The sequence below is a fragment of the Epinephelus fuscoguttatus genome, linkage group LG7 (assembly GCF_011397635.1).
Source record: "Epinephelus fuscoguttatus linkage group LG7, E.fuscoguttatus.final_Chr_v1".
In the NCBI taxonomy this organism is placed as follows: Eukaryota; Metazoa; Chordata; class Actinopteri; order Perciformes; family Serranidae; genus Epinephelus; species Epinephelus fuscoguttatus.
In genome coordinates, this window is record NC_064758.1 from 45014818 (window position 1) to 45041464 (window position 26647).

The 26647-nt window shown below is 43.0% G+C and overlaps 2 protein-coding genes across 2 annotated transcripts in view; one reads left to right on the forward strand and one right to left on the reverse strand.

Moving 5' to 3' along the window:
• LOC125891215 (uncharacterized) lies at positions 1-24790 on the forward strand. Its single transcript, XM_049580282.1, has 6 exons — positions 1-294; positions 14031-14263; positions 16960-17146; positions 17232-17327; positions 18243-18750; positions 19498-24790. Exons 1-6 carry the CDS (start codon positions 268-270, stop codon positions 20439-20441), a joined length of 1995 nt encoding a protein of 664 aa, XP_049436239.1. The 5' UTR covers positions 1-267; the 3' UTR covers positions 20442-24790.
• The window catches only part of LOC125892360 (macrophage mannose receptor 1-like), a 189683-nt gene that overhangs the window by 124695 nt on the left and 38341 nt on the right, over positions 1-26647 (reverse strand). The gene's annotated exons all lie outside the window — the stretch shown is intronic.

Sequence of the window (26647 nt, forward strand, 5' to 3'; positions counted from 1 at the left end):
TCATGGGAGCTGTAGTCTGCTGTGCGGCGCAGGAGGACAGCTGATGAGCCGAGGATTGTGGGAGATCAGAGTTTGGAGATGTGAGCTGGTGGACGAGCGAGGCTCATCAAACTCTCTGTCTGTCTGACCCTCCTCCTCCTCCTCCTCCCCCTCCTCTGCAGCCTCCTCATCTCACCTCCTCATCTCTGCTGCTCACCTCTTCCTGCTTCTTTCTGTCAATTCTTCAGCCTTCATCCCTCCATCGTCTTCCTCAGCCTCTCAGTCAGGATGGGCTGCCGTTTCACTCGGACGAAGGTGAGTGACCGAGCTGCAGGTGTGTTTGAGCTGAGAGAGACAGAGGAGACGTAATGAGATGTGATGGCTGCAGAGATGACCTGCTCCCTGTGAGATTACTGTAGACATGCATCACACACACACACACACACACACACACACACACACACACACACACAAAAACGCTAACCCAGATAGTACCAGTGAACCCAGACAATGACTGAGGGAGACGCTCTGATGACTGAAGGCTAAAGGCTATTAACTCTGCGTGTGTGTGTGTGTGTGTGTGTGTACTGGTTAAAGGAAGACCTCCCCCCCAAAGCACCATTTCTATATCCGTCACTCCCCACAAGCCTCAACTGTAAACATAGGATCCAAAAATGGAGGAAAGTCTTGATGAACTGAAGTCACTGGGGTCCACCTTTAATAACAGCAAGACTGTATCAAAACATCTGTTTGCAAACTCTCACACAACTCGTGCAGTATAATCCAAGTTTCATTTATCCAGTCGTAGGCTCAGTGCTTCAGACAGTGGAACTCAGGCTGCTGTCAGCCCTAGAGTGGTCTCCTCTGGTCTGAATCAGGGACTCATGTTGTTCCAAAGTTGTATAATTGCCTAGAGTTGGTTGGTGTTCTCACGGCAGCATTTACAAGAGGACCAGATCAAATGCCTTGTGTGAGAAAGCTGCTCTTGATTGGTCAGAATTTCCATGTGGGAAAAATCCAGGAAGTAAAGCAAACGTTGAAGAAGAGTACACTTGCAAGATAAATGTGACACTTTCTAATGTCACAATGGAGGGACAACTACGCAGGTTGATTTTAGCGCTGCTCATCGTGGACTATATTGCTGTCATTGTTCATTTTAGTCAAAGCATACAGTTTGAACCACCTCTTCAAGAAGGTCTCGGTCCGGTTGTTTTGGTGCACACCTGAGTGTGATTGGTGTGTTCACACCTGCACAAACGAACCGCACTGAGGGGGCAAACAAACTTGAGTTTGATTGAACCGACTCTGGACCAGCAGCTCCCAGAGTCCTGCGTCAGGTCAGGTACCCAGCAAGTGACTCGCAAATCAGCTGATTCACAGGTGGTGTTTCGTCTTAATATTATTTCGCAGTCTGGCTCTGGGTGGAAAAAAACAAACATGCGGGTAAAATTGCAGGTGTTCGATGATAAATACATCAAAATAAGAACAATTTAATTTAACATTTTAAAGTTTTAATCATAGACTGTAAAAATAATGGACGTGGCTTCAGTGACGTCACCCAGTGGTTTGTGGACTCCCGTTTTAAAGCCTCGAGTTCGGCATTTTGGCCGTTGCCATCTTGTTTATCAGAGCAGACCTCTCATCCAGAACCATATTTTGGTGAGAGGGTGGAGCTGTGGAGGAGCGAGGGATGGATCTGACTGAGAAGCCGAGGGCGCTATCAGCAGACGGCCTGTCACTCAAAGCACATATGCATGCATATCACATGTTAACATGTGAGTTATATAAAAATTCAGCCCCTGTCATAAACGTTGAAATTAGCTACACTGGGCCTTGTGTCGTCAGGTCAGGTCAGGTCGCAGCACTAATTGCTCATATGTGGTGTTGCAGGTGCTGTTTTGGTTTAGGAGCAGGTCTAGAAATCAGGCCTGTGAAGGACTCGGGCAGGTTCTGTGTTCAGCAGATTAAAATGACTGTTTTTGTCAGCGGCGTCTGGCTTTGAAGAGAACACATAAGTTTCACTCTCTCATCATACGACAGGATAAATAAGACTTGGATCATACTGCAAGAGTTGTATCAGAGTTCATAAACAAATGTTTGATACAGTTTTGCTGTTGTTAAAGGCGGACCCTTTGACTTTGACAAATTTTCTCCATTTTTTGGATTCTTCTTCAACAAGAGAATAATTGTCACGATTTAAAGTAACACAGGCTGAGTCCACATACGGTTACTTGGGGGATGATGTTGTCCTTTAAGGTTAGGGTAAGGGTTCAGGAATGTATTATGTCAATGAGGGTCCTTCATTATACAGTTAAATACCCAGCTGTTAATTTCAGGTGTTTCCATTAAAGACTGTGACTTTCATGTGTGAGGTTACAGTTCGGTCTGTTAACCTTCACTCTTAAAACCATCATCCAGATCTCTTCCTGACTCTGACCATATCGAAGTGTCTTTAAAGGTTTAGACTCTGTCAGGTGTTTGTGGAGTCGTCCAGTGTTGATCCTTTCGTCTGTTGGTCTGCTCTAAACTGTGTTATTATGGATCCCACTGCTTTTCTTGGCAGGTCCAACCATGTTGTCATCTGCTAGTAACCATGACCTCTCTGCCCTAACTCTAAGCGTCTCCAACCTCATCATATCTACCAGCCAATCACATCACAGTAGGGCGGGACCTGCTAGGTAAAGCAGCTTGTTACATAAGAGCTCCTCTAAACTCCATTTGTCTGTCAAAACTGTGTATAAAATATTTCAAAACAGAAGCCAAAACAAAATGACAGCCTGACATCCATTAACTGATAAGTAACAATGGCAGACATATGCGGACCACCGCTTCCACCTTTAGCCGCTCCAACAGGGAAATCAATTGGCAAAACAAAGAGTATAGCAGAAAAAGCTAACACTGAGAGAGAACTCAATGCTGCAAGAGCCAAACCTCGGGTCAACATCGGCTCTGCTTTCAAGCGATGGTGAAGACTGATGCAGCTTCATCCTGAGCTAAAAAGGGACGAGATGGTCGCAGAGTTTCTGCTGGACGAGTATTTTTAGTTTGCCTCTAATGTAACATAGGCTATAACGTTATATATGACAACACAGCATCCAGTTGCTAATGGCTAATGTTAGCCTACTGTAGCGTAGCCTCTGAAACATTAACGTTATCTTCCTTGTGCGTTTCCACTTACTAGTAATGTTAATGCTACTATCTAACATTAGCACTGTAACCTTATTCTAAAACTTATCAGTCATCACTGACTCCGGTTGAGTTTTAAAACTCCGGGGTTGCGTTTGACTGTCTTGGTTGTAACGTTACACTCGCTCTCCTGTTCCGTGTATCTAACGTTACCATGCCAACGTCTACGTCTATCATAGACGTAATGACGACGTGATGGAGGAGGGGGATGGGACTTTGGAGAGAGGTGGGAGTTGTGGATGTTCAAATTTTTTCTAAGTGCTGTGTGAAATGCAAGAAAGGTAAGAGCAGCTCTAAGAGGAGGTGAGATTTTAATGTTTTGTGACGTAAATGTCTTTTTTATTTTCTGTCGGCTTTGCTGACAGACAGCCAGCTAGCTGCTTAACATGTGGAAACATAATGCCCATTGCCCACCATGCGATCTCTGCTAGTTAGCTAGAAGCTGCTAATAGTGCTAACAGAGCTAGTTCTACGGGGGGTTTGCCGCTAACAAATAAAGCTTGAATTAGGGGTGAGCGATGTGGCCCCGAAAATAATATCAGGATATTTCAGGGTATTTTTGCGATGGCAACATTCTTTGACAATATGACAAATTAGTAAAAAATATATATTATCAATTTAAGAACATAGAATTACAACAAAATAAATGATCTAGTTTTATAGTTTGCTTCAAATCTTCAGTAAAAACTGAAGAAAAATGATCTCTCATTTCTTTAGGTTTGTGAACAACAACAGTAACTCAGAGTGAGAGTCAGATTCTGTTACAATATTTATGGTACAACTAAATCAAATCTACCACTAATTACACATCTAAAAAATGTTCCCTGGGATCTATATATATATATATAAATCAACACCCCTCTTATGCTCTGCCATTTCTCCTCTAACCATCAGGCTGTAACCTGTGACAGGCTGTGATGAGACAGTCACATATATGGAGTTTATTCACGTAGGTTTCCATCAGCAAAGGTTTGTGACAGAATCAGAGAGGAGAGGGAGAGACGCTGTGCTGCTGCCAGAGGAGCCGCTGAATGAGTTCCCTCTGAGCGCTAAGAGAAGGAAGACATTCAGGACGCCACACTTTATTCCACATTACTGAAGCTGCTCCTCTTTTTACTGGAACCACAGAGGAGTCGGGAGTCATTTTGCTTTCAGTCATACAGTATGACATCAATATGTCAACAAGTCGAAATATCACAAATATCACAATATGAATTTTCCATATCATATTAAAAATGACACCAGCATTATGTGTCATCATTGAGGTGATATGGCACACAGACTTTACGTGCTGAGGCAGATATTTTAAGGTAATATATACCTTTGTAATGAGTCTTAAATATTTGTATAATTAATCTAATTATTGCCAAAATGCTGAATGTTTCTGTTAAAAAAGAGAATGCAAGACAACACATTTCAAGCTCTCTAAAATCAGTATGTGGTTCCAATAAACATCTTGGACTTTGAGCTGAGGCTGATATTGATCTTTATATTTGACTGTCCAGAGGACATTTTAAATTCTTTAGAGCAACAACCAGCAGAGCATGACTTCCTGTGGTGACTAATCTGCAGCAGAGCAAACAGATTGCTCTCACAAAGCAAAGGCGGAGGACAACTTGGTTTATCTGCTTTGTTTTTCTATTTGAACACATTACGTGGAGTGCTACAGCCTCGCTTCCATAAATGAGTCCGTCACTGAGTTTTTCTTGGAAAGTGTTTGTTTGTTGCGTGTTTGTCCTGGTTACTGAGCACTCCTCCTCATTTCTGTCTGCATGTTACAGCGCGAAGCCACATCTCAGTAATTGATGTCTGTGGATCTTTTCTCCCTCGTGCTGATCAGTGACGTAGAGCTCCAAGATTAGCCGTGTTTTCATTAAGCGCCACCTTTCCTGGCTGAGCGCCTCGCTGATCAAAAGGCTCGACCGGCTGCGGTTCGACGCTCCCTTTAGACACGCAGAACTGAACAATCCGTGGCAGCAACGGCAGGACGGATGTTTCCTGGCACACATTCACCTCTGAACGCTGGAACACACGATTATCCAGCGTGTCAGAGGAGGTTTTATCCCGGACCCATTGATGCTGTGGTGCACGTAAACAAACACCTTCTCAGATGACCTCCTGCAGCGCACAAACAGTTGAGGGCCTCTGACAGGCAGGACAGAGAGACGAGGGAGATCATAACTGGATCTGATGGCTGCTGAGGCGACCCACTCTGTGAGACGGAGGAAGACATGCGTCACATAAACACACAAGACATGAGATACAGTCACTATATATACCCGTCTACATATATAACATCACTTTATATAGAGATGAGAGAGGACGGTAAACAAAGGTCTCTTGATATCAGACAGAGCTGTCGACCTGTTACACTCTGTCTCCATCTTCAGTCTGACTTTCTGTCCACTCTAACTGGTTTCTGTGAGGGGAGGACGACTCGATTCACCCAATCACTAAAGACTCGAGTATCTGCCTGGGCCTGACGTTTAGGTCTAAACTGATGCAAACATATTGGTTTTGCTGGAGTTTTAAGAGTGCAGCAGAGCAAAGTCAAAGCTAAGATGATGGGCAATACTGAGAAGACCTGTCGATTCAGAACAGCCTCAGTAGGAGCGTCTATCTTCTCTAAAGCGCTCACCATTGTTGTTATCACTCCTTATTGGTTTTAGCACATCGCTCAACAACAGCTTGACAGTAAACGTTGGTCGTGCTCATGGTGTTGATTGACTAACTGTTGGTACTCCTGCGGCACTCATTGGATTGTTTTTTTTTTTTACTTTATTTCACCCGTGAGGCCAATGTTTCACGACACGATGCCAGACGAATTAGTCAATTCTGTAGTGTGGGCAGATTCAATGAGCCGGGTAGAAACACAGGCACACTCTGAGAAACACACACAGTGTTGTTTATCAAGCAGCAACCTCCGGAGTGAAAAATGAAGCCAATGCAGGAATGTCAAAAACTGCAGTTCCTCTAATGGCCACTTGAGGCTGGCTCCAACAGCGAGTCAGTCCCCACAGACCCCCATGGTAAAACTTTACAGCACAAATAAACATGTTACAGCCTGGTACAAAAACACACTCTTAACCCGAATTAGTTAACTTTACTCGCAAATCGCATGGAAACCCATTGCATTATACCACTTTAGTTTTTACATTAGCTAAAACTAATGACGTCATGTTGTATTAACATATAACCTTAATTTTATGCAGTAGGCTTGATAAGTACGTATTAGTAGTGTCTACTCATCTAATATGACTAGTTATTGCAACTTATCATCCATTAAAATTAATGTATTTTCTTCTAATTTAATTAGCTTTTGATTTTTAAGATTGTATAAAAACAATTAAATTGTATGGAAATTAAGAAATTAAAATATACATTTAAATGTTCCAATGCATTTTATTAAAAAATCAGCATAACATCAGCTCCAACCTGTTTGAACACTGTAAACCCAGATTTTGTTTCTAATTAAACTCCAGAGTAATCATTACTAATTCTTTCATGTTTTGTAAAAACATACTATCATTACTAAACAACATTAGTTGTTTGTACTATTTAGCTGAAAGATTCATTGCACTAATCATGTTAAGCAGAGATAACTTGGTGTGTTCACTTTTTGTAAGAAAGGGGAGGGGCTAGTCAGCTAAATGCTAAAGTAAACTTAGAGATAAGTTTACTTTAGTTTAAGTTTACTTCTTGAAATGAATGAACCCCATGCACTTGCAAAGTCAGCTCAAACAGCAGACAGAAATAAACTGCGTCAGCAAGTTATCTCTAAGTTAGTCTAAGTGGGCGGAAGTTTGCTGCATAGATCAGCCTCTCATTGGGCGGAACGAGCCACCCGCCCTACCACCTCCGGTTGCAGTTTTCAACACGTCCTTTACTAACTTTTGCAGTGTTTGATCTTGCGGGGATGTAGCCATTTTTCTGCCATGATTCGCGTCCTGTAGGCGATATTTTTGTGGGCGTGTTACACCAAAACCTGTTTCCCCCCGGCAATATTTTTGCAAGCGCACCGTTGCTGTGGCACCGCCCAGAACGATTGTGATTGGTTGAAAGAAATACAAGCAGCCGGGGCGTTTTTTTCTCCAATCATAAAGTGAGAGTCGGCCCAGCCAGACCTTTCTTTTCTTGAGAAAGGTCTGGTGAGCGAGACTATCTCTAAGTTTACTTTAGCATTTAGCTGACTTATTGTTAACAGACCGCTCTTTTGGGTATTAAATTCCCCACAAAGATAACTACAATAGTTATTTCACATTCTAACCATTCCTCTTGCAGCCTCACAGTCTGCCGCCGCTGTGCAGGTCCCCCCAAGTGTAAAGCGTGAAATGGACGCACAGATTAAAAGCAGCTGGCCTCGTCACGTGACAAACAACTATTGTTGTTTAGTAATGACAGTATGTTTTTACAAAACATGAAAGAATTAGTAATGATTACTCTGGAGCTTTATTAGAAACAAAATCTGGGTTTACAGTGTAGCCGATTTCAACATTTATGACGACTGTACAGACTTAGTTTATTATGATTAGTTTTCTTCACGCTGAATTACAGGCCTATTTGCTGATATGCATTTTTATAGAGGTATTTTAAGAGTATGATGTTATTTATTTATTTATCTTTTTGTGTTTTTCATTGCTACGTTGGGTATAATGTTAATTTGTCTGTGTAATATATTGTATGTTGTATTTCTATGGCTGCAGTACGGGTGTCCCACTCTGTGGGGGTCAGGACCCCCAGGATGGGAACCAGTGGTACAGTACAGGCCAAAAGTTTGGACACACCTTCTCATTCAATGCGTTTTCTTTATTTTCATGACTATTTACATTGTAGATTCTCACTGAAGGCATCAAAACTATGAATGAACACATGTGGAGTTATGTACTTAACAAAAAAGGTGAAATAACTGAAAACATGTTTTATATTCTAGTTTCTTCAAAATAGCCACCCTTTGCTCTGATTACTGCTTTGCACACTCTTGGCATTCTCTCCATGAGCTTCAAGAGGTAGTTACCTGAAATGGTTTTCCAACAGTCTTGAAGGAGTTCCCAGAGGTGTTTAGCACTTGTTGGCCCCTTTGCCTTCACTCTGCGGTCCAGCTCACCCCAAACCATCTCGATTGGGTTCAGGTCAGGTGACTGCGGAGGCCAGGTCACTCCATCACTCTCCTTCTTGGTCAAATAGCCCTTACACAGCCTGGAGGTGTGTTTGGGGTCATTGTCCTGTTGAAAAATAAATGATCGTCCAACTAAACGCAAACCGGATGGGATGGCATGTCGCTGCAGGATGCTGTGGTAGCCATGCTGGTTCAGTGTGCCTTCAATTTTGAATAAATCCCCAACAGTGTCACCAGCAAAACACCCCACACCATCACACCTCCTCCTCCATGCTTCACAGTGGGAACCAGGCATGTGGAATCCATCCGTTCACCTTTTCTGCGTCTCACAAAGACACGGCGGTTGGAACCAAAGATCTCAAATTTGGACTCATCAGACCAAAGCACAGATTTCCACTGGTCTAATGTCCATTCCTTGTGTTTCTTGGCCCAAACAAATCTCTTCTGCTTGTTGCCTCTCCTTAGCAGTGGTTTCCTAGCAGCTATTTGACCATGAAGGCCTGATTCACGCAGTCTCCTCTTAACAGTTGTTCTAGAGATGGGTCTGCTGCTAGAACTCTGTGTGGCATTCATCTGGTCTCTGATCTGAGCTGCTGTTAACTTGCCATTTCTGAGGCTGGTGACTGGATGAACTTATCCTCAGAAGCAGAGGTGACTCTTGGTCTTCCTTTCCTGGGTCAGTCCTTGCTTCGTTGTAGCGCTGGATGGTTTTGCGACTCCACTTGGGGACACATTTAAAGTTTTTGCAATTTTCCGGACTGACTGACCTTCATTTCTTAAAGTAATGATGGCCACTCATTTTTCTTTAGTTAGCTGATTGGTTCTTGCCATAATATGAATTTTAACAGTTGTCCAATAGGACTGTCGGCTGTGTATTAACCTGACTTCTGCACAACACAACTGATGGTCCCAACCCCACTGATAAAGCAAGAAATTCCACTAATTAACCCTGATAAGGCACACCTGTGAAGTGGAAACCATTTCAGGTGACTACCTCTTGAAGCTCATGGAGAGAATGCCAAGAGTGTGCAAAGCAGTAATCAGAGCAAAGGGTGGCTATTTTGAAGAAACTAGAATATAAAACATGTTTTCAGTTATTTCACCTTTTTTGTTATGTCCATAACTCCACATATGTTCATTCATAGTTTTGATGCCTTCAGTGAGAATCTACAATGTAAATAGTCATGAAAATAAAGAAAACGCATTGAATGAGAAGGTGTGTCCAAACTTTTGGCCTGTACTGTATATACAGTATATGTATGTATGTGTGTGTGTGTGTGTGTGTGTGTGTGTGTGTGTCTGCATGTATATATAGTGTATATAATGTAAGATTATCTAAGAGTTAGAACAATGTATTAATAAATCAATAACACACACCAGATGAGGCAGGATGTGTTATTTTATGAATTTAACTGCTAATTAATTATAATAATGAAACTCTTTCACACACCTTCATGTAAACATTACAGAGCTCAGGAAAAACAAAAATGTTCTCAAATACAAAATGTAAGTGTGTCACCATTCTGTCAGCTCAGGACATAAAAGGACAGCTCACACCCTGAAGGACATTCTGTCATTATGTCTCCTGAGTCTCAGTGACGACGGGACTATAATAGCGGTGGTTTGTGTCGTAACGTCACGTGAAAGTTAAGATGCAGCGAAGTTAAAGAGACTCGGTCGTAACAGCAGCATGATGTAGGTCAGGATCCAGCAGCAGCAGCAGCAGCACTGTGACCCCTGGACCAGCACTGGAGTCTTTACACTCTCAGTGCACGGCCTGAGGACACACACACACACACACACACACACACACACACACACACACACACACACACACACAATCTGGGAACACAAACAGACATTAACAAAAGAAAAATAAAACAGGCACACACAGATACAGAGAGACGTGCACACACACAGAAACACACCAGTTCATACATGTGGAAACCTGCTTCACACAGACATACGTGCACTAACATGCACACACACACACACACACACACACACACACACACACACACACACATACATACAGAGCTACACAGAGAGAAATCAGAGTGATGTGATGTGCTGTACCCTGGAGGAGTGTGTTGCGCTCGGCTGCACTCTGACAGTAACGCAGGCTGATCTCTCCTCTCCCTCCTTCTCTCACAGTTTCAAGCTTTTGACTCAATTTTCACTCAAAGTGCAAAACTCTGCAAAATGCGACACTCCTCGTTCTCAGCACAAAATCACGGTCAGCATGCAAAATTAAATTAAAGTGTCAGATGCAGCGAGCTTTACAAAACTGTATCAGAGTATCAGATCTGATCCTGTGAATTATACTCACTGCAGTTTCAAATAATCCACATTAAATCAAACTAAAGACTTTCAGCCTTAATTCGAGGTGTTTTAAAATAATGTGAACACCACAACAGTCTACAAGTAAAAACAAGTCCACTGCTGTTTAAAGGCCCTGACACACCAAGCTGACAGTCTGTGAATATCTGTCACACCACTGGTCCTTGCTGGCTGTTTTTAGCCCTTTTGGCTGATTCAGCACGTTACATCAGCGACAGCGGAGCCTGCTGGTGAGTGAAATCACTCTGATTGACAGTTCAGCTCGGCGCACGTGAAGTGCAGCATCAGTGACTTCAGTAACAAAAAGCCAAAGTCCAGAAGGGGTGCGACCAAAACAAACTTGTTCTCTGTGTAGGGTTGCAAAAGAATGAGATTTTTTCAGTACGATAAGCGTCTCAGGAAATATCACAGAATTTTTATTATTATCAGTCAGAATGAGTCTTACAGAATACAAACAGAAGGATTATTGTTGGTTGAACAAATATTTTATTACTATAATTGAAACTTGAAACCATTTTCTTGATGGAAGTTTGTGTAAAAAGTCTTTTAAAAATAACTCAAATAAAGGCGAGATTCTCCATCCTGTTTTTTCAACATTGTAGATGAGCAAATTTACACGCCATCATAACCATCAACTTTTATACCTTGAAACTGGTACATTGCTGCAACCCCTTCCACAAGGTAAGCTTGAGCTCTTTGGCAGAAACGTCTCCTGATGCTTTGTGTTATTATGAACGGTAAATACGCCCTGTTCTTTCAACACTGGATTGTGTTGTTACTGGCCAGCTAGCATCAAGAAGCTCCCCTGATTCCCCTTTTTAAATGACAATTACAGACAACTGCCGTCTGCTGGTGTGGAGAGCTATTTCTTCTCACATAGGTGCGAACGTACCTGCTGGTTGGCTGCTGGCTGTAGTCTCTGCTGTGTGTTCATGGTCAACATTTGGCTGAGACACAAGTGACGTGAGGCGACGCAACAGTTGGCTTTCATTGCTGCTAGTTCTTTGAAGTCGGTTCGGTGTGTCTGGACCTTTAGACACAAGAAAGTTAACAAGTACATGGGTATTTCTGAAAGCAGGTTTTTCCTCCTGCAATCCCCAAAAAAGTAAAAGAGTGCTCTGAAAAAAGTTGCTGGGCACGGTGCTTGTTCTCGAGGTGGCCGCATGCTGCAACATATGTTTGCCCCTCGTTGAGAACAACTGAAAAAAGACGCTGAGAACATCTGACTTTAATGTAACGGGGAAATACATTCACAGACGGGTCAAATGACTCTGCAGTAGTCACTGGTATTTAACCAGCGAGATGCAATGACGCACCACCGCAAAATACCGTACATCTCCGCCCAACCAGCACTCAGACATCGTGTCAAATGAGTCTGTGTCGGGTTTGAAAGACAGGCTGAATAAGGAAGACATAAAAAGACGTAACTACTGTAGGGTTTTCACAGGCCTCCGTGCTGCTTTCCACTGTTTACTAACCAGTTTTCCAGCCTGTCGGTGACTTCAAATGTGACACACCAAAAAAAACCCGACAAACACAACCCCACCCACAGAAAGGCACACTTGTCTGCTGCAGAGCCGTGTGCACAGCTCTGGCCTAATGGCAAAGGGAATCATTATCGCCTATTTACTTCCTGTTTGTATCTCTCACCTCATCCTCCAAACCTACTGAAGATGTAAATCTTTAAGATCCGACAAATATGAAGACTGTATTTGCAATGGGCCGACCGCCATTCTGAAAATTAAACAAAGAAACGGCAGCCTGACTGATTTTAGCTGGAGTGAAAAAAATGATTGAGGAAAAATAAAAATGAAACACAGACGTCACTTTTTGGGAATGAACCCCACATATATAATTTCATTGTTAAAAGATGAACGCCTGCAGCCGAGGTGAGAGCTGAGGTTTTGTCTCAGAGAGGATCAGTGGTGATCTTCCATCTCGGCTGCTGAAGCTGAATGTAAATGTTTGATGTGGAAGACGCGAGCGGAGGAGCACACTTGGTTTGTTTGTCTCTGATGAGAGGCTGACAGGAAGTAAGGCAGCAGAGCAGGACGATGTTTCATTTGATTGTAAAGAGGCTGACAGTTTGACATAAATGGGTGGTGGTGCAGGACTAACGTCTCTGTATCGCCTGTGGATGTACAGTACACTGTACATCCACATAGAGCTGCTGGGAAGCCTAGAGCCACTGAAATAATGGCGGCATGTTTTCGGGTTTTGGTGCAGCGGATAGTGAATGATTATTATGAAGCTGACCAGAATGAGGTGCTTTTTAAAAACAATACTCCAAAGAAAACACCATTTTCACAAATCTGACCTTCAGACCTTCGTGCCAAAATTCATAAAGTCAAAGTAAACTCCATCTGCAATGATTAGAACTTAAATAATAAAACTAATTAAACTGTCACATTATCCTTCTGACAGAACCATAGCAAAGTTAGATGCATCAAAATACAGCTGCCATTCAAATGTTTGATCGTGCAATTGAATATTTCAGGGTGAAAGCCTGACACTCTCGGTATGTACAAAAGAAGATGTGACTCACTTTCCACTTCACCCGAATCACCCAGCTCACGCAATCTATTTTCCTCCTGAATACTTCTGAATCTGCCAGCCTCAACAGTCAGAGGAAGAATACGAGTTTATATAAAGGTCTTTGCCTCGCTTATGAAAGTGAGATGTAACATGAATCCTATGTGTCCTGTGGTTGGTTAATACCCACACATGTCCTTCAGTTTTTCAAAACCAAAGCTTATTTCCAAAGGTGTTAATACATCATCATTATTAATCTAAGTTTTAAAACGCTTCACATCAGTTGTTCCACACTATGTCTCATGGAGGGTCAAGGGTCGGCAGAATTTAGCACAACAGCAGCTGTTTCCACTAATTAACACACCTTCAGTCAGAACAAGAGGAAGTAAATTTCAGCTGCTGTTTATCTGGAACAGAAACCTGCAGAGTATTCTGTCCTGATCTCCAACTTACACTAAATGGCTCGGTCTTTTATCTTTTTATATAAAGAGAGTGTGAATCATATGCCACGTTATGTAACACAATTGTAGTCAGGCATCCCAAAAAAGTTAGAAACCAAAGAACTGACTGACCTTGTATCGGAGACTAAACTCCCACTTTGCCACTGCACATTTATCATCAATACCACAAACAACACCTGAATGCTGCTCAGTAGAAGCAGGATGATATGTACTGTAGCATCTCCGATCTTTAAACCAACCTGCTCCTGGGTTGAAAAAAATATAAAAATGAGTTCTTCTCACAGATGAAGCAAAACTGCAGCATGTAAAAATGTAACTACTGTGTTGCTGTACATGTACACAATGTGGACCATGAACATTTTTTAACCTTACAGTAAGCATTCCTTTAGAGTTCAAACTCTGTTCCCTCTCACCAGGCCAAGACTCGTGAACCATCTCGTCACCGACACCGAGAGGAGCTGCACTTTGTGGATGAGTATGGCCAGCCGATCAATGTGCAGGTGGAGGCGAGAAGGGGACATGGTCACAGGAGACGGCGGTCTCGTTGTGCCATTGAGTGCCAAGTCCCGACCGAAAGACACTGGGAGGCCTTGAGAGCCATGGGACTGATGGATGGTGAGGGAGGCCAAGGAGATGGATACAGTGCAGGGTAGGTAGGCTGCGTGATGGGGGGCAAGGCCTGGGGGAAAAAAGAGGTTTGGGGTGAAGAGGTCACGTTTTAGTTTGTGACAATGACAGATGTGATTGACGGCACAGCAACAAGCTTGTCAGTTTTAGCAATGTTTTTTATATTTGTGGTATTTCATGCCACGACTAATAATAATCATAGAAGATTAAGAGTTAGATCAAGCTTTGAAAAGAGTTAGATAATAAAAAACTACACAATGGTAATGAGTTTTAGAGTGGGTAGATGGTTGGACCTGGGGTAAACAGTTTGGATTTAAGCAACTTGGTAAAGGCTTGCAAACAGCTGGGAGAAGCATAAAAGAGTGGAAATAGGGTTAAATATTGGACAAGTTTGTGAAAGGGATAAAAACTTGTGACTGACAGTTTTGTTGTTGTTGTGTGGTGTGAGGTAAACAGATGGGATCAGGGCAGAGAGTTTCACATCAAAATAAACATTTGAGAATAGGGAAAACTTCTGAGACAAAACTTTTGACCTGGTAATCCCTGAAAACAAGGTATATGCTCAGACATCAGCTGGTACAAGATTAGAACGGCGAATTGTAACTGGGAAAAGAAGTTGGGATAGGTACTGAAAACATGGAAATGGATAGAAGTTTGAACATATGGTGAAATTGAATTTCCCCTTTGGGATTAATAAAGAATATAGAATTAAGATTAAAATTAAAATTAAAATTAAATAACAAAAATTAAGTTAAATTAACTCTAGGAAAGGAATAATGGGTTATGACTGTGGGTAAGAAGTTAGAATGAGGGGAATAAATGGTATCTTGGTAAGTGGAGTGAGAACAGGGTAAAAATCATGGATAGGTCAAGGTTGGGAAAGGAAAAAAATATGGTATGATATACTGTGGTAAAAACAAACAAACAAACACTGGGAATTGGCTTAAATTTGGGAACTGTGACTTAAGACTGCTATCTGGGTTAATGCTCGATAATGATGTCAATAATTGGGAAATGGAAAAACAGCTGGAACAGAGGTCAGAGTTTTGGACTGGTCAAAGGCTTGTCCCTGCAGTCATGGTTGTAAGTGGGGCACAACATTGGAAATCTGTTGAAAACTCTGGGACTAGGGTAGGACTACGTCTGGGATTAGGGCAAAGGATTGTATTTGGGGGTTAATGGTGAACAGTGGGGGTAAATAGTTGGACAAGGGAATTATTTTGGAAACAGGATGAAAGTTTGGAGCTAAGGTAAAAGTTCTGGGATGGAGAAACAATTTGGGACCAGAGTGTAAAGTGTAAAAACAGGGAAGAATTTTGGGACATGGGTAAGAATTTTGGAATGGGTGAAAAGGGTTGGAACTTCAGTGAAAGTTGGGAATGGCCTTAAGTATGGATGTCCCTGATCCCGATCCAAGTCATTTAGTATTGAGCATACCTGGCCCGAGCCAGGTGCAGCTGCACAGTGCACACTTCAAGGACATTCAAGTTCTTAAAATCAATCCATTGTATATGCTTGACAACTGAAAAGCTCTGCGATGCATTAAGAAAAAAAATCCTGTATCCAAGCTGTTCCTTACTGTTTCCTTATTCATTTAAAAAAGAATAAGTAAACAGGTCTAAAATAAAGAACTTTCCTTTTTATATTTTGGCCCTGTCACTGTCCTGAGGGAATGTCTCTGTCCTTTAAGAGAGTATCCTCCATTGTTTGTTGCTTCAGTGCAGCCTTTGCCTGAGTTACCCGGATGAGCTGTAGTTCATTCAGTGTTTATTTTTGTCGTCATGCGTAGTTTAGGCTACATTAATATAAAAATCTTGCGTACTTCTTGCTCTTCAGGGTTTTGTTGCACTTGCAGAGAGAGGTCAGTGTGGTTGTCGACGGTTCAGCACCACTGCTTGTCTCTGTCTCTCCCGCAATTTCGTTGTATATGTAGCATTTTTTGTTCCTGTGCAATGACAATAAAGGCTTTCTATTCTATTCTGATCCGCCTGCAGGTAGACATCGTGCACCATAAACGCGCAAGACTTTCACACTGTCATGGAACCAGTGCTCATAATATTGATTAAAAAAACATGAATAAACAGTCTCACACTGAGTTTTTTTTTTGTTTCTCCACGGGCAGGGCTCAGCTCCTGCTCAGTTGAGTGGAGGAGAAAAGGAGAACAGAGAGTTGGAGATGGCTGCACTGTCAATAGAAACACCAGTGTGACAGCTGATGTTAAAGAATTGGATCCTCTATATAGCTCAATAAAGCCGATCCCAGTCAGTTAAAAAATGCCTTGATCGGCCCTGATACCGGTCTTTGAGATCAGATCAGGACATCCCTCATCTTAAGTGTATGGACTGAAGTGAAAGGTATGAAGAGAAGACCTCTACTTCAGCCCATGGATGACTCAAACGGAGGGACAGTATTTTTTCTTTAAGGTTCAGTTTGTAGGGTCAGCATTATGTTGCATCGAGTCTCTTGGCACGGACATAAATATTCATGAGTGGAAGGTTGTTCTGCTGAGACAGCTGTCAGCGCAACACATGCTATGATTATACATGTGGATGAAGACTATAAATATTCATAGATACATTTACATATCATGGCTCATACCTTTTCCATTTACGCACATCTGAACCGTAAATAGACCTACATGCTCTCGTCCTTATAAACTGTCTTTGACATAAGCCCCTTATAAAACATGACATGACCTCATCACTTCCTCTACACAGGCCATACTACGGTCACGTGACCATGTCACCTGACCTATACCCTGCCAACAGTCACATGATGATGTCACCTGATGTCTATCCACCCAATGGCTATCTGCCCAGATCATCAAATGACCAGCACCCGGGTAACAACTACCTGCCCAGCGTCTCCTACAGCTTAGATCACCTGGACAGACTGGACTACCAGGTGACTTATTCTGTTCTATTCTGTTATGTGCTATAAAAGTAATACATTTAGACTAATTTCTATGGCGATCTCTTTTTATTTTTAGGGTCCAGACATGTTGCCCTACCAGCCGAACTCAGAGAGCTGTCTGATTGGCTGCTATAACACAGAAGAGATGGAGCCAAAGAATTTCCCCAGACAGGTGGTTTTCAGGGATTTGCATTCCTACATTTTCATTTCTCAGCAGCTTCTGTGCCCTCGTTTCCTTTTTGCACGTCTTCCTCTCTTCTGCTGCCTCTCTAACAATTTCGTTATTTCGTTTTTTGTGCCTCTCCACCGGTGATAGACATGACCGGAGACATTATGTTTTTGGGTTGTTCATCCGTCCGTCCATACATGTTGGTTTGTCTCATTATTGTGAACGCGATACCTCAAGAATCCTTGAGGGAATTTCTTAAAATTTAGCACAAACACCTCCTGATCTCAGTGATGAACTGATCAGGCAGTCATAGGTCAAAGACTGTGACCTTGTCTCTCTCATTCTTGTGAGCTCCATATCTCAAGAGCACCTTTAGGATTTTTTTTCAAATTTGGCACAAACCTTCACTTGAACTCAGCAATGAACTGATTAGATTCTGACTGTCATAGATCAAAGGTCACTGTAATCTTGTATCTATCTCATTCTTGTGAATGCAATATCTCAAAAACGCTTTAAGAGATTTTTTTCAAATTTGGCATGAACGTTCACTTTGACTGAAGGATAAACTGATTAGGATTTGGTGGTCGAAGGTCAAAGGTCAAGGTTACTGTGACATCATAATATTCTGCAGACGACACTTAACTGGTGATAACTCAGCGTCATATTTGAGGGAACAGAAGGGGAGACATTTGGTCAGATACTGAATCAGTGACACTAGTTTTGGGTATCCACCTTTAAACTGTGCTGAAGCATTTATGTTTTTGTGCAGTTTACATCCATGTAATCTGCACAAAAACATAAATGCTTATTTTATCCTTGTAAACTTTGCATGTTCCCTGATTCTGTGCATCCTTTGCACTTCTCTAATAACGGACCTTTACTTAAATTCAAATAATTTTTCTCTTACTATCTCTTCAGTCCGACTATCGCCCTCCTTGGCGGTCTGATCGTCTTCTTGGATACCTTCCCCTCAGTGAGCTTGACAGCGGGCTGGGATGTGGCCCTGACAGCCCACACCACCGGGTGGCGCTCTCCGAGGCTGAAACAGATGCCATGTCATCATTGCCAGGTCACACTCCTTCCTCCCAAGGCTCCTCCTCGTCCTCTGAGTCGCTGATCTCCTCCGAACCCAGCGACTCTGGCTTTCACAGTGTCAGCACTGGGGAGCACAGACGGCTGCATAAGATTCATGGAAGCCATGCCCACCGACAAACTCACCATCTCCGCTCAGGCCACTCCCCTCGAGAGCAGAGAGGACGCTGGGATTTGGAGTCCATCCCTGAGACGACTCAGATGACTCACTCTGGAGCCCCTCAGCCATCCCGCTGCAGTGTGGGTAACAGCACGACCACAACAGTACATTTCCACAGAGCTGAGAGGAGTCCCACCTTACCTCGCAACCGCTCGCCACCTTCCCCTTCCATCGGTTAGTAAAGCTCAACAAATATTTCCCTAAACTATCAATCTAATGTCCCAATCTACAGAGTCTTAAGACAAGAAAATCAGAGCAATCTTTATCTGGAAAAGATACTGGTCCTGAAAAAGGAGCTGGACATAAGTAGGCAGAATTTTTGGGAATCTTTAAAAACAAATGCGTGAATATTGTCTACTCATGACGTAATGAGATTATCAGGAAACATACGTAAAGGTTTGCATGTGAGTATCTATGTTTAAGACTTGGTATCATTAAGAAAAATTTGACCGCTTTCTCAGCTGGTATTTGGACTCAAAATTGCAAAGTATTGTGAAACAAGGAACCAACTTCCCAAACAAGGGGAGTCTGATCTGAAGACACTGAGATCACACTTAGTGATCACACTGGATCCTGAAAGTTCTGCTGTGTTCTCAGCCGTGAAAATTCACGTGAGGGATGAACATGAATGCAGTATTTATCGAAGGGAAAATATTTTAATAAATCCTATTAATCTGAGCAGTTGTGTGAAGCATCAATGTCTTTGTGGTCTTGTTTAACACCAAGGAGCTACAGGGCCATTGTTGAGACCATTGTGAGGAAACTGTCAGGTGTAAGGGTCAAAGGTTGCACTGTTTGGTACTAAGGCACTGCATGGAGAGTTTTCTCTAGCCGCAAGGAGTTTTTACTGTATGAACGGGGATTTATATATTTCAAGATGTGATGCAACACTCTGGACCTGTCTTGTCTTTCTGTCTGCAGGTTGCCGTACTGAGCCCTGCCAGCGTAGGGCGCTGTGGTTGGACCAACAGCAGGGAGGAAGCGGGACGATAGAGGCTCCAGGGCGGAGTCGAACAATAACAGATTTGAGTGAAGGACAGCGCCAGCGCAGGGCCAGTCACCCCAACATGGCAGATCCAAACACTCTGAGAAACAGACTCCAGAACAGCCAACCAGGAACAGCCAGCAACACACTGGGGCCGAGGAGCAGGGCCAGTTATCCCAGTAGCTGTCACCCCACCAGTCATCTCAGCATAGACAGAACCAGTCTGACCAATCATCAGAACGCACTGAGAAACAGCCAGGGCATGAGCCCGAGCAGAGAGGACTCCCTTTCTAAGAGTCCTGGATCAGGTTCCAGCGGAGCGTCAGACTGGCGTGGCTTTCAGACTCTTGGGAGTCGCACCAGCAACCCAAAAGTACCCTCTGTTTCTTTCTACAGCACACTGGGCGCCCCACAACATAACCCCCACTCTCCACCCTCTCCTCGCTCCAGACTATCCAATCAGAAGTCAGTCAGGAACCAGCTGCTCAGAGCCCGAGCTTACCGATTGGCCAGGGAGCGCAGTGAGGTCACAACAGACGAAGAGGTGCGCGGAGAGGGGGAAAGAGAAGGTGAGGAGGAAGGAGAGGATGGCCGCTGGGCGGGGCGTTACTGGAACCGGACTGAACGGAGGCGCCACCTGGCGATATCGCGTCAACACAGAGAGAGGAGAGGAGGAGGGGATGAGCAGGCCGGAGGACTTCAGGGGTCGCTGTCGTCTCAGACAGTGCTGGAGCTGAGCCACATGAAGCAGAACCGCCTGAGGAACAGCAAACTGCTCGATGATTGGACAACTGTGGAGGAGCTGCTAACTCATGGGACACGAGTGGAGAGCGACAATCAGCTTTGTCCCAGCCCTCTGTTGTCAGTTACTACTGTCTGACTGGGCCGACCTCTGACACACAGAACCACTGCTGGTTACTGCTGACTGATCCAACACTCAGGCCCAGATTCATTACAGGCTCGCATGGTGTCCACACTGAAATGACCAAATCAGAAAGACAGCCTTGTGAAATTGTCCCGACAGAGGCAATGGTGACGCATCTATCAATTACATATAATTCACATCATTCTGAGCTGTGTCAAGAACACACACAATCCACAAGCTCGCTTAACAACACTACCCTGTAAGTGTTTGTAGTGAATCTAGGATGTTTTCAAAGGAAGAGTTTGCACACACAGACAGTCGCAGCCATTCACAGTCTTGGTGGAAACAAGAAGATGGTAGATGTTCATAAAGACACCGTGTTTATTGTCAGTCCTTCAGCTGACTCCAACAGTGCACAGCCTCCAAAGTCACAAAACAAAAGTCTACTTACATGCTCCGAGGGTTGGGTTGTTTGCTAACTGCTCATTAGCTCAAGTAATTACTTTGAGAACTGAAATCTAGATATTTTTTCAAGAATGACCAGAAACTAAAAAGTGAGGCAACCAGAAGCATTTAATTAACAACATACAGGATGAGAAACTTTTGTATATGGAGTTCCCCAGGGATGGCATTTTTCTGTATGCCAATGGAGACATGAGCAGCACACTGGTTCCCTCATCAAAAAGCCTATGGAATTTTTCAGTTGGATTTTGGATTATTGCAAAAATGAATCTCTGTGGCAAACAAACATTTATGATACACATTTCGTTCAGCAAGATAATCTCCACAAACGAACACCACTTTAATGATTACTGAAGCCTAAATGCAATCACCAGAAGGTAAATGCTAACGTTAGGCTATAAACAAACTACACTGCAGTCACATGACCCTAAACCACTACACTAACAAGAGTGTAAAGCCATGTTCGGTGCGGCGCGTTGATGTTCTGTGGTCTCATGTAGCCACTTGTTAGCAACTGCCTTTTTAAAGACACATAAAATCTTAAAAATTCACAATGGGGAATTGACCCTTCGCTAAGCCTCTCCCTTAATCAGTCACTGTCCAATCCTACGTTAGCAACCGTGTGTAGCAACTGGGAGGTCCGTCAAGCTTTCAGCAGAAGCTAATATGCCAAAGCGGCGTGCGTACGGTAACGTTACCTTCAAGTCCAACACCTGATACCCAAAAAGTGTCAAAGGTGGTGTTGAATTTTTCCCCTTCCCCAAGCCCAAGACCCAAGGAAGATATGGCTAAAACAGTGTGGAAGACCACACGAACAGCTGAATCCAGCAAAGATCAATAAAAACACCTATGTTTGTTCAAAGATGCTAACTAACGTTAGCTAATGCTAGCTTTGTGTGCTAGCTGCTCTCCCTTTGTCTGCCCAAGGAGGGAACATAACTCAACATTAACTTAAATTTAAACCATATATTGTCTTACCCTGCTGTACAAGAACATTCTTTGTCCTTCACGTGAAGTGTCAAGACGTGGGGTGCCTGACGCTTGCATTGCGACTGGTGAGCTGCTCCCTCTATTTTAATGTTCTCATGGTTTATACTGCCAGCAGATGATATTGTGAACGTAGCTCTCACATGCAAATTGAAGACCTTTCTGTCGTCTTCTCTCTGATATCTCTGAACAGTTTTTCCAGAAATTTGATGTTATTTCCTTTGGAATATCTCTCACTGATATCGCTGAAAACTCCATATTTCTTATGCTAGGAGTGAAAGCTGACGGACATGGCAACAGTAACTAAGGTGGGGTCAATTGACTGGTGTATTTTATGTTGTAGAACAAAACATGAGTCTCTTCAGCTTGTGCGAACCACAGACCTCATTTCAGGCATTCAACAAAAACTCCTTAAAAAAAACCCACTGACTTCGAGATGGGGGAACCAGAAGTGCTAAAATGCTAACTCATTTCCAGGATTTAGGACTTAATCCAGGGGCATGTCTATGTCAACAGGCTGGTGAGAGTGTGAGGGAATCAACCAAATGGTCAGTGGGTACATTTACATGCACACTAATATTCCCCTGGTATTCTGAATATACCATATTCTGAATTTACTAAACAGCTTATTCCATTTAGACATTTAGGTGTTTTTCCAAATTTTGCATTTTCCGATTAAGACATGAGAGAAACACAAATATAAGAAGTTTTCAGGTTTTAACAGCATTATTTGGACGTGTATACAGGACATTCAGAATATGCATCTTAACTGGGGTTTTACCGCCGTTTATGAAACATGGCGTCTTGTTTACAGTCGGCTCTGTGTGTTGTACACAAACCAACTTGCCAACAGTTCACAGAGTTCATAGAGAAGCATGCCCAAAAGAAAACTCCACATTTCTGGCCAGAAGCAGAAACACACCTGTGTTTAAACATTGTGAAAGACTTTGGTACCAACTGGTTTTTGGATATGCACAAATATCACAACACCGACCTTTTTAAGAAGGTGGTTTAGGGAATGACAGTAGAAGGCTGAGCTCACACTGTCCAACAAGTCCAGCACTGATGGAAAACTGTGAAAAAAATCTTATTTTGATCAAAAGACACTAACTGGTAAGCAGCTCCAGCCATTCCACTGTTCTGTATTTTGACTTGATAAATGTTAGGACACGTTAATTGGAATATTCATTTTCATGAGCGATGTAAACAGCTTAGTACAAATTCTGTCTTTTTCGGATTAAGGCCAAAAACAGAATATTTTGTGCATGTAAATGTAGTGACTGTGAAGTTGTAGAAACAAAACAATGAGCTAAAAGATGCCAGAAGCTGTGTAGAGCTGCAGACCTGGTGTAATCCGTCAGTGGGTTTGTCAACTAGTGTCCTTTTCGTGCTGCATTGTGTCACAAATGGCTAAATGGAAGTGACAAGGAGGGAGTCCACAAGAGATTTAGCCCACTCAAAACAAACATGATCTGTTAGACTAACATTAACTCAAATGAACAAGGGAGTGTGCAGTCAGTAATGAGAGCCATGCATGCATGCAATGTTTCATCGTAGAATGATTCGAATGATATCTTACAAATTTGCGTCCCATATATGTCCTGAACATAAAGTTATGTAATTAATGTAAAGTTACGGAGGTCAAGTTTGGGCAAGTAAAGTAATTGTGGTGAGGTTTAGGGAAAGAAACAAAGTGAGGATGTTCCTTTAAAGTGACTCAGAGTTCACACGGTTCTGCACGTGTCTCCAGGGTACAGTCCAGGGGAAAAGTTTACAGTTTTGTGACCCATGCACCACCCCAACCTGCCTCCTTACAAGGCTAGTTGGGGCTGCTTCCTTGTTTACTCCCGTCTGTGCATTAGTCTTGTGATCGCAGCATTTCAAAAAAACAATGAGATATGTGCAAATTTGGTTGCATTGCTTTTCATAGGAAAACTTACAGTTTATGAGAACAGCCTAATGGCCGTGTGCCAAGTGTGTCCTGGAGGTGTCAAAGGTGCAAAACTAAAAAGCAGTGATGCAGGGTGGATGTGTGTTGTAGGACAGGAGAAAGCAAGTAAACATGTGGTGCTCCTCAAAGTCAAGGATGCTTCCTTGGTAGGACGGGTCCTCCCAAGTCGGGTCCTACAGAGACTAGGCAAGACTCCTTCCTAAAGCATTCAGTGAACACAGATTAGAACTGTGGGTACTTCATGCCTGCTGAGGATACATACATGCATCCTTGAAATCCTCTTAAGGAAGGTTTCGTTTATTGGTAGAATTCAAAGGATCCTTGTCAATGGAACAGTCCTTCAGTGGTATTCAGTGACCTTGAAAGCTGTTTAAGGATCCTTCCTTGACTTTAAGAAGCACCAATGGAGCCGCTTTTACAGTCTGAAAGGTCCAGGTGAGCTTAATCAAGCCAACGACCCTCCAACATCAGCCACCTGCCTGATGAGGTTGGTACCAGGACAGCCTCTAAGACAGCGGTAGGGGCATCATATTTGCAACAATCTATGCAATGTTAAAATAAAAACATAGCTTTAGGCCCTTAAATACTCTGAAATGGAGAAAATTAACTTAAAGTCCCCCTTGTGGACAATGAGACAACAATTTGAGCGTCATGAATCTCTTTCAAAAATTTCAATTTCAAAAATACAGTTACATTGGACTCTGCAGTCGTAGTGAATCTGGATCTGTCATTTACTGTCTGAGAGGAAGTTCAACTTTCTTGTTGATGTGTCAGATCCTGGAAGTGTCTTTTTATATGGATCAAGAACAACGAGAGAACGTGGCCAAAACTCTTACTGCGGCTCAGGAGGAAAATTACCATCAGCTATCCAGAGAAAAGGTTGAAATGAACGACAATCAGGAGGAACTGATTTAATCTGAACTGAATTTAAACCAACACCATTGTCTGAAAGAAAAACTCTAATCCAGTGAAGAGTTTCTACAGGTAGAGGGACACTAAAGGGGTGCATGAGCTTCTCTGCAGCGTTTACAGACTCACTAGGACTGGTCGTACTCTTCACACATCAGACTGCCTGTGACGCATCTGAAATATCACACGATCGGTTGTGTTGCCTTGTGGAAAAGTGTCTCCATCTCCTTTTCTGGTTTTACTGCCTTTGTTTCTGTCTCTGTGCCATAAAACATCAAGGTCGACCCTCTGAAATTACAAAACTAAGCGGAGGCTGTGCTCACTGTGAGCTTGTTGTCGGCACCTTTATGATCAAACAGCCTCTAAATCCACACTCTTTTCTTTTCCAGTCTCCACTTTCACCAGTTTTTCCTGGGTGGTTTACCGTTTTTAATCTCACACAGACTTGCAGTGTAAATAAATGAGACGCTATAGAGAGGGCTCATACTGTAAGTCTCCGTGCAGCACTGTGTGCAACTGGGTTTCTATTTTGGAAGACTTTTGTTTGGTTCCTAGCATTCTGCTACGTCTGGTGATTGTAGCCGTCTGAAGAGGACTTATCCTTCTGTTTAAATAATGAAGGTTGGCCTGTTCTGTCATAAATCAGAAATCACTATAAATTATCTTTGTAGGAATAGTTTGACATTCTGGGGAGGACGGTTATTCACTTTCTTGCTGAGAGATGAGAAGACTCAAATGTCTGTTAAATATGAAGCTTCAGCCATCAGACCATGGATGTATAAAGAGACCTGGATATACAGCGCTGAAGGCTCTCATTACATTCAAATGTTTTGTTAGGGATCTTTTTTTAAATCCATAGAATCTAAGCCAAGTGTTAATGCTTCTATAGCCCCTTTTACTCTTAATAACAGATGTTTTGTGGTGGGCGGGGCTTAGCTGGAGGCAAAACAGTTCTCCACAGACATTAGCTAGCACTAGCTAACAAGCTGTGTTGTCTTGTTTTAGACGATGGAGGAAGATGATGTGAGTGGTGCATTCAGAAACACTCATTGTGAGTGTGGGAGCGCACTCTGACACAAACTGGAGCGTTGATAAATTGGGAGCGCTGTCTGAATGTAGCGTTGGGTTATCCAGAGCAGCGCACTCTCAGAGTGGCAGAGCGCACTCTGGACACTCTGTCTGTGGAGACGGAGCAGCAGAGCGCCGAGCGGAGTGAACGTGTGATTAACTTAACCGTTGGTTCATTCATGTAGAAATATAACGCTGCGTTTCTTCCACCAACAGGGCTCTCATTTTAGTGCAGAGCATCAGACTGAATTTACCAACGCACCATGTCAGGTCACTCACTCTCCGGGACCGCCAGTGTTACTTGAAGAAGTAAACACTGACCAACGGGACCAGACTGGCCGACCCGTATGCTCTCACTCAGTGGATGGATGATGTCACAGGAAGCCAATCTTACAAAGGAGGACCACACTTGTTTGTTTTGCTATGGAAGCTAACGTTAGCTAATGTGCTAAACAGTTAGCGTTGCAGAGAAATCCAATCTTCCTCTTAATCCCTCCCCAGTTTCTGATGAGGTGGACATGATAACCCTTAATACACATAACCTTATTCATCCCTACAACAGGAAATACTTTTTCCCTAACCTGATATGAAGTGTGCGCTGCACATGTGAGCATTTTTGATGATGGCCTCCGTCCAGTCCTTTGGTCTTATCACATTTAACCATAGTTGTCTTTGTTTTTGTTGACGGGCAGTGGCGGCTGGTTTTGAGCCATGACTCCTTCTATTCTGGCTCCCAATAACACAACAAGACAAACACATTTTAACACTCCTATGGAGCCTACAGCCCTGTGGGGGAGGGGCAGCTGCACCTCCAGGTGATAACATGATGTCATCGTGACACTGG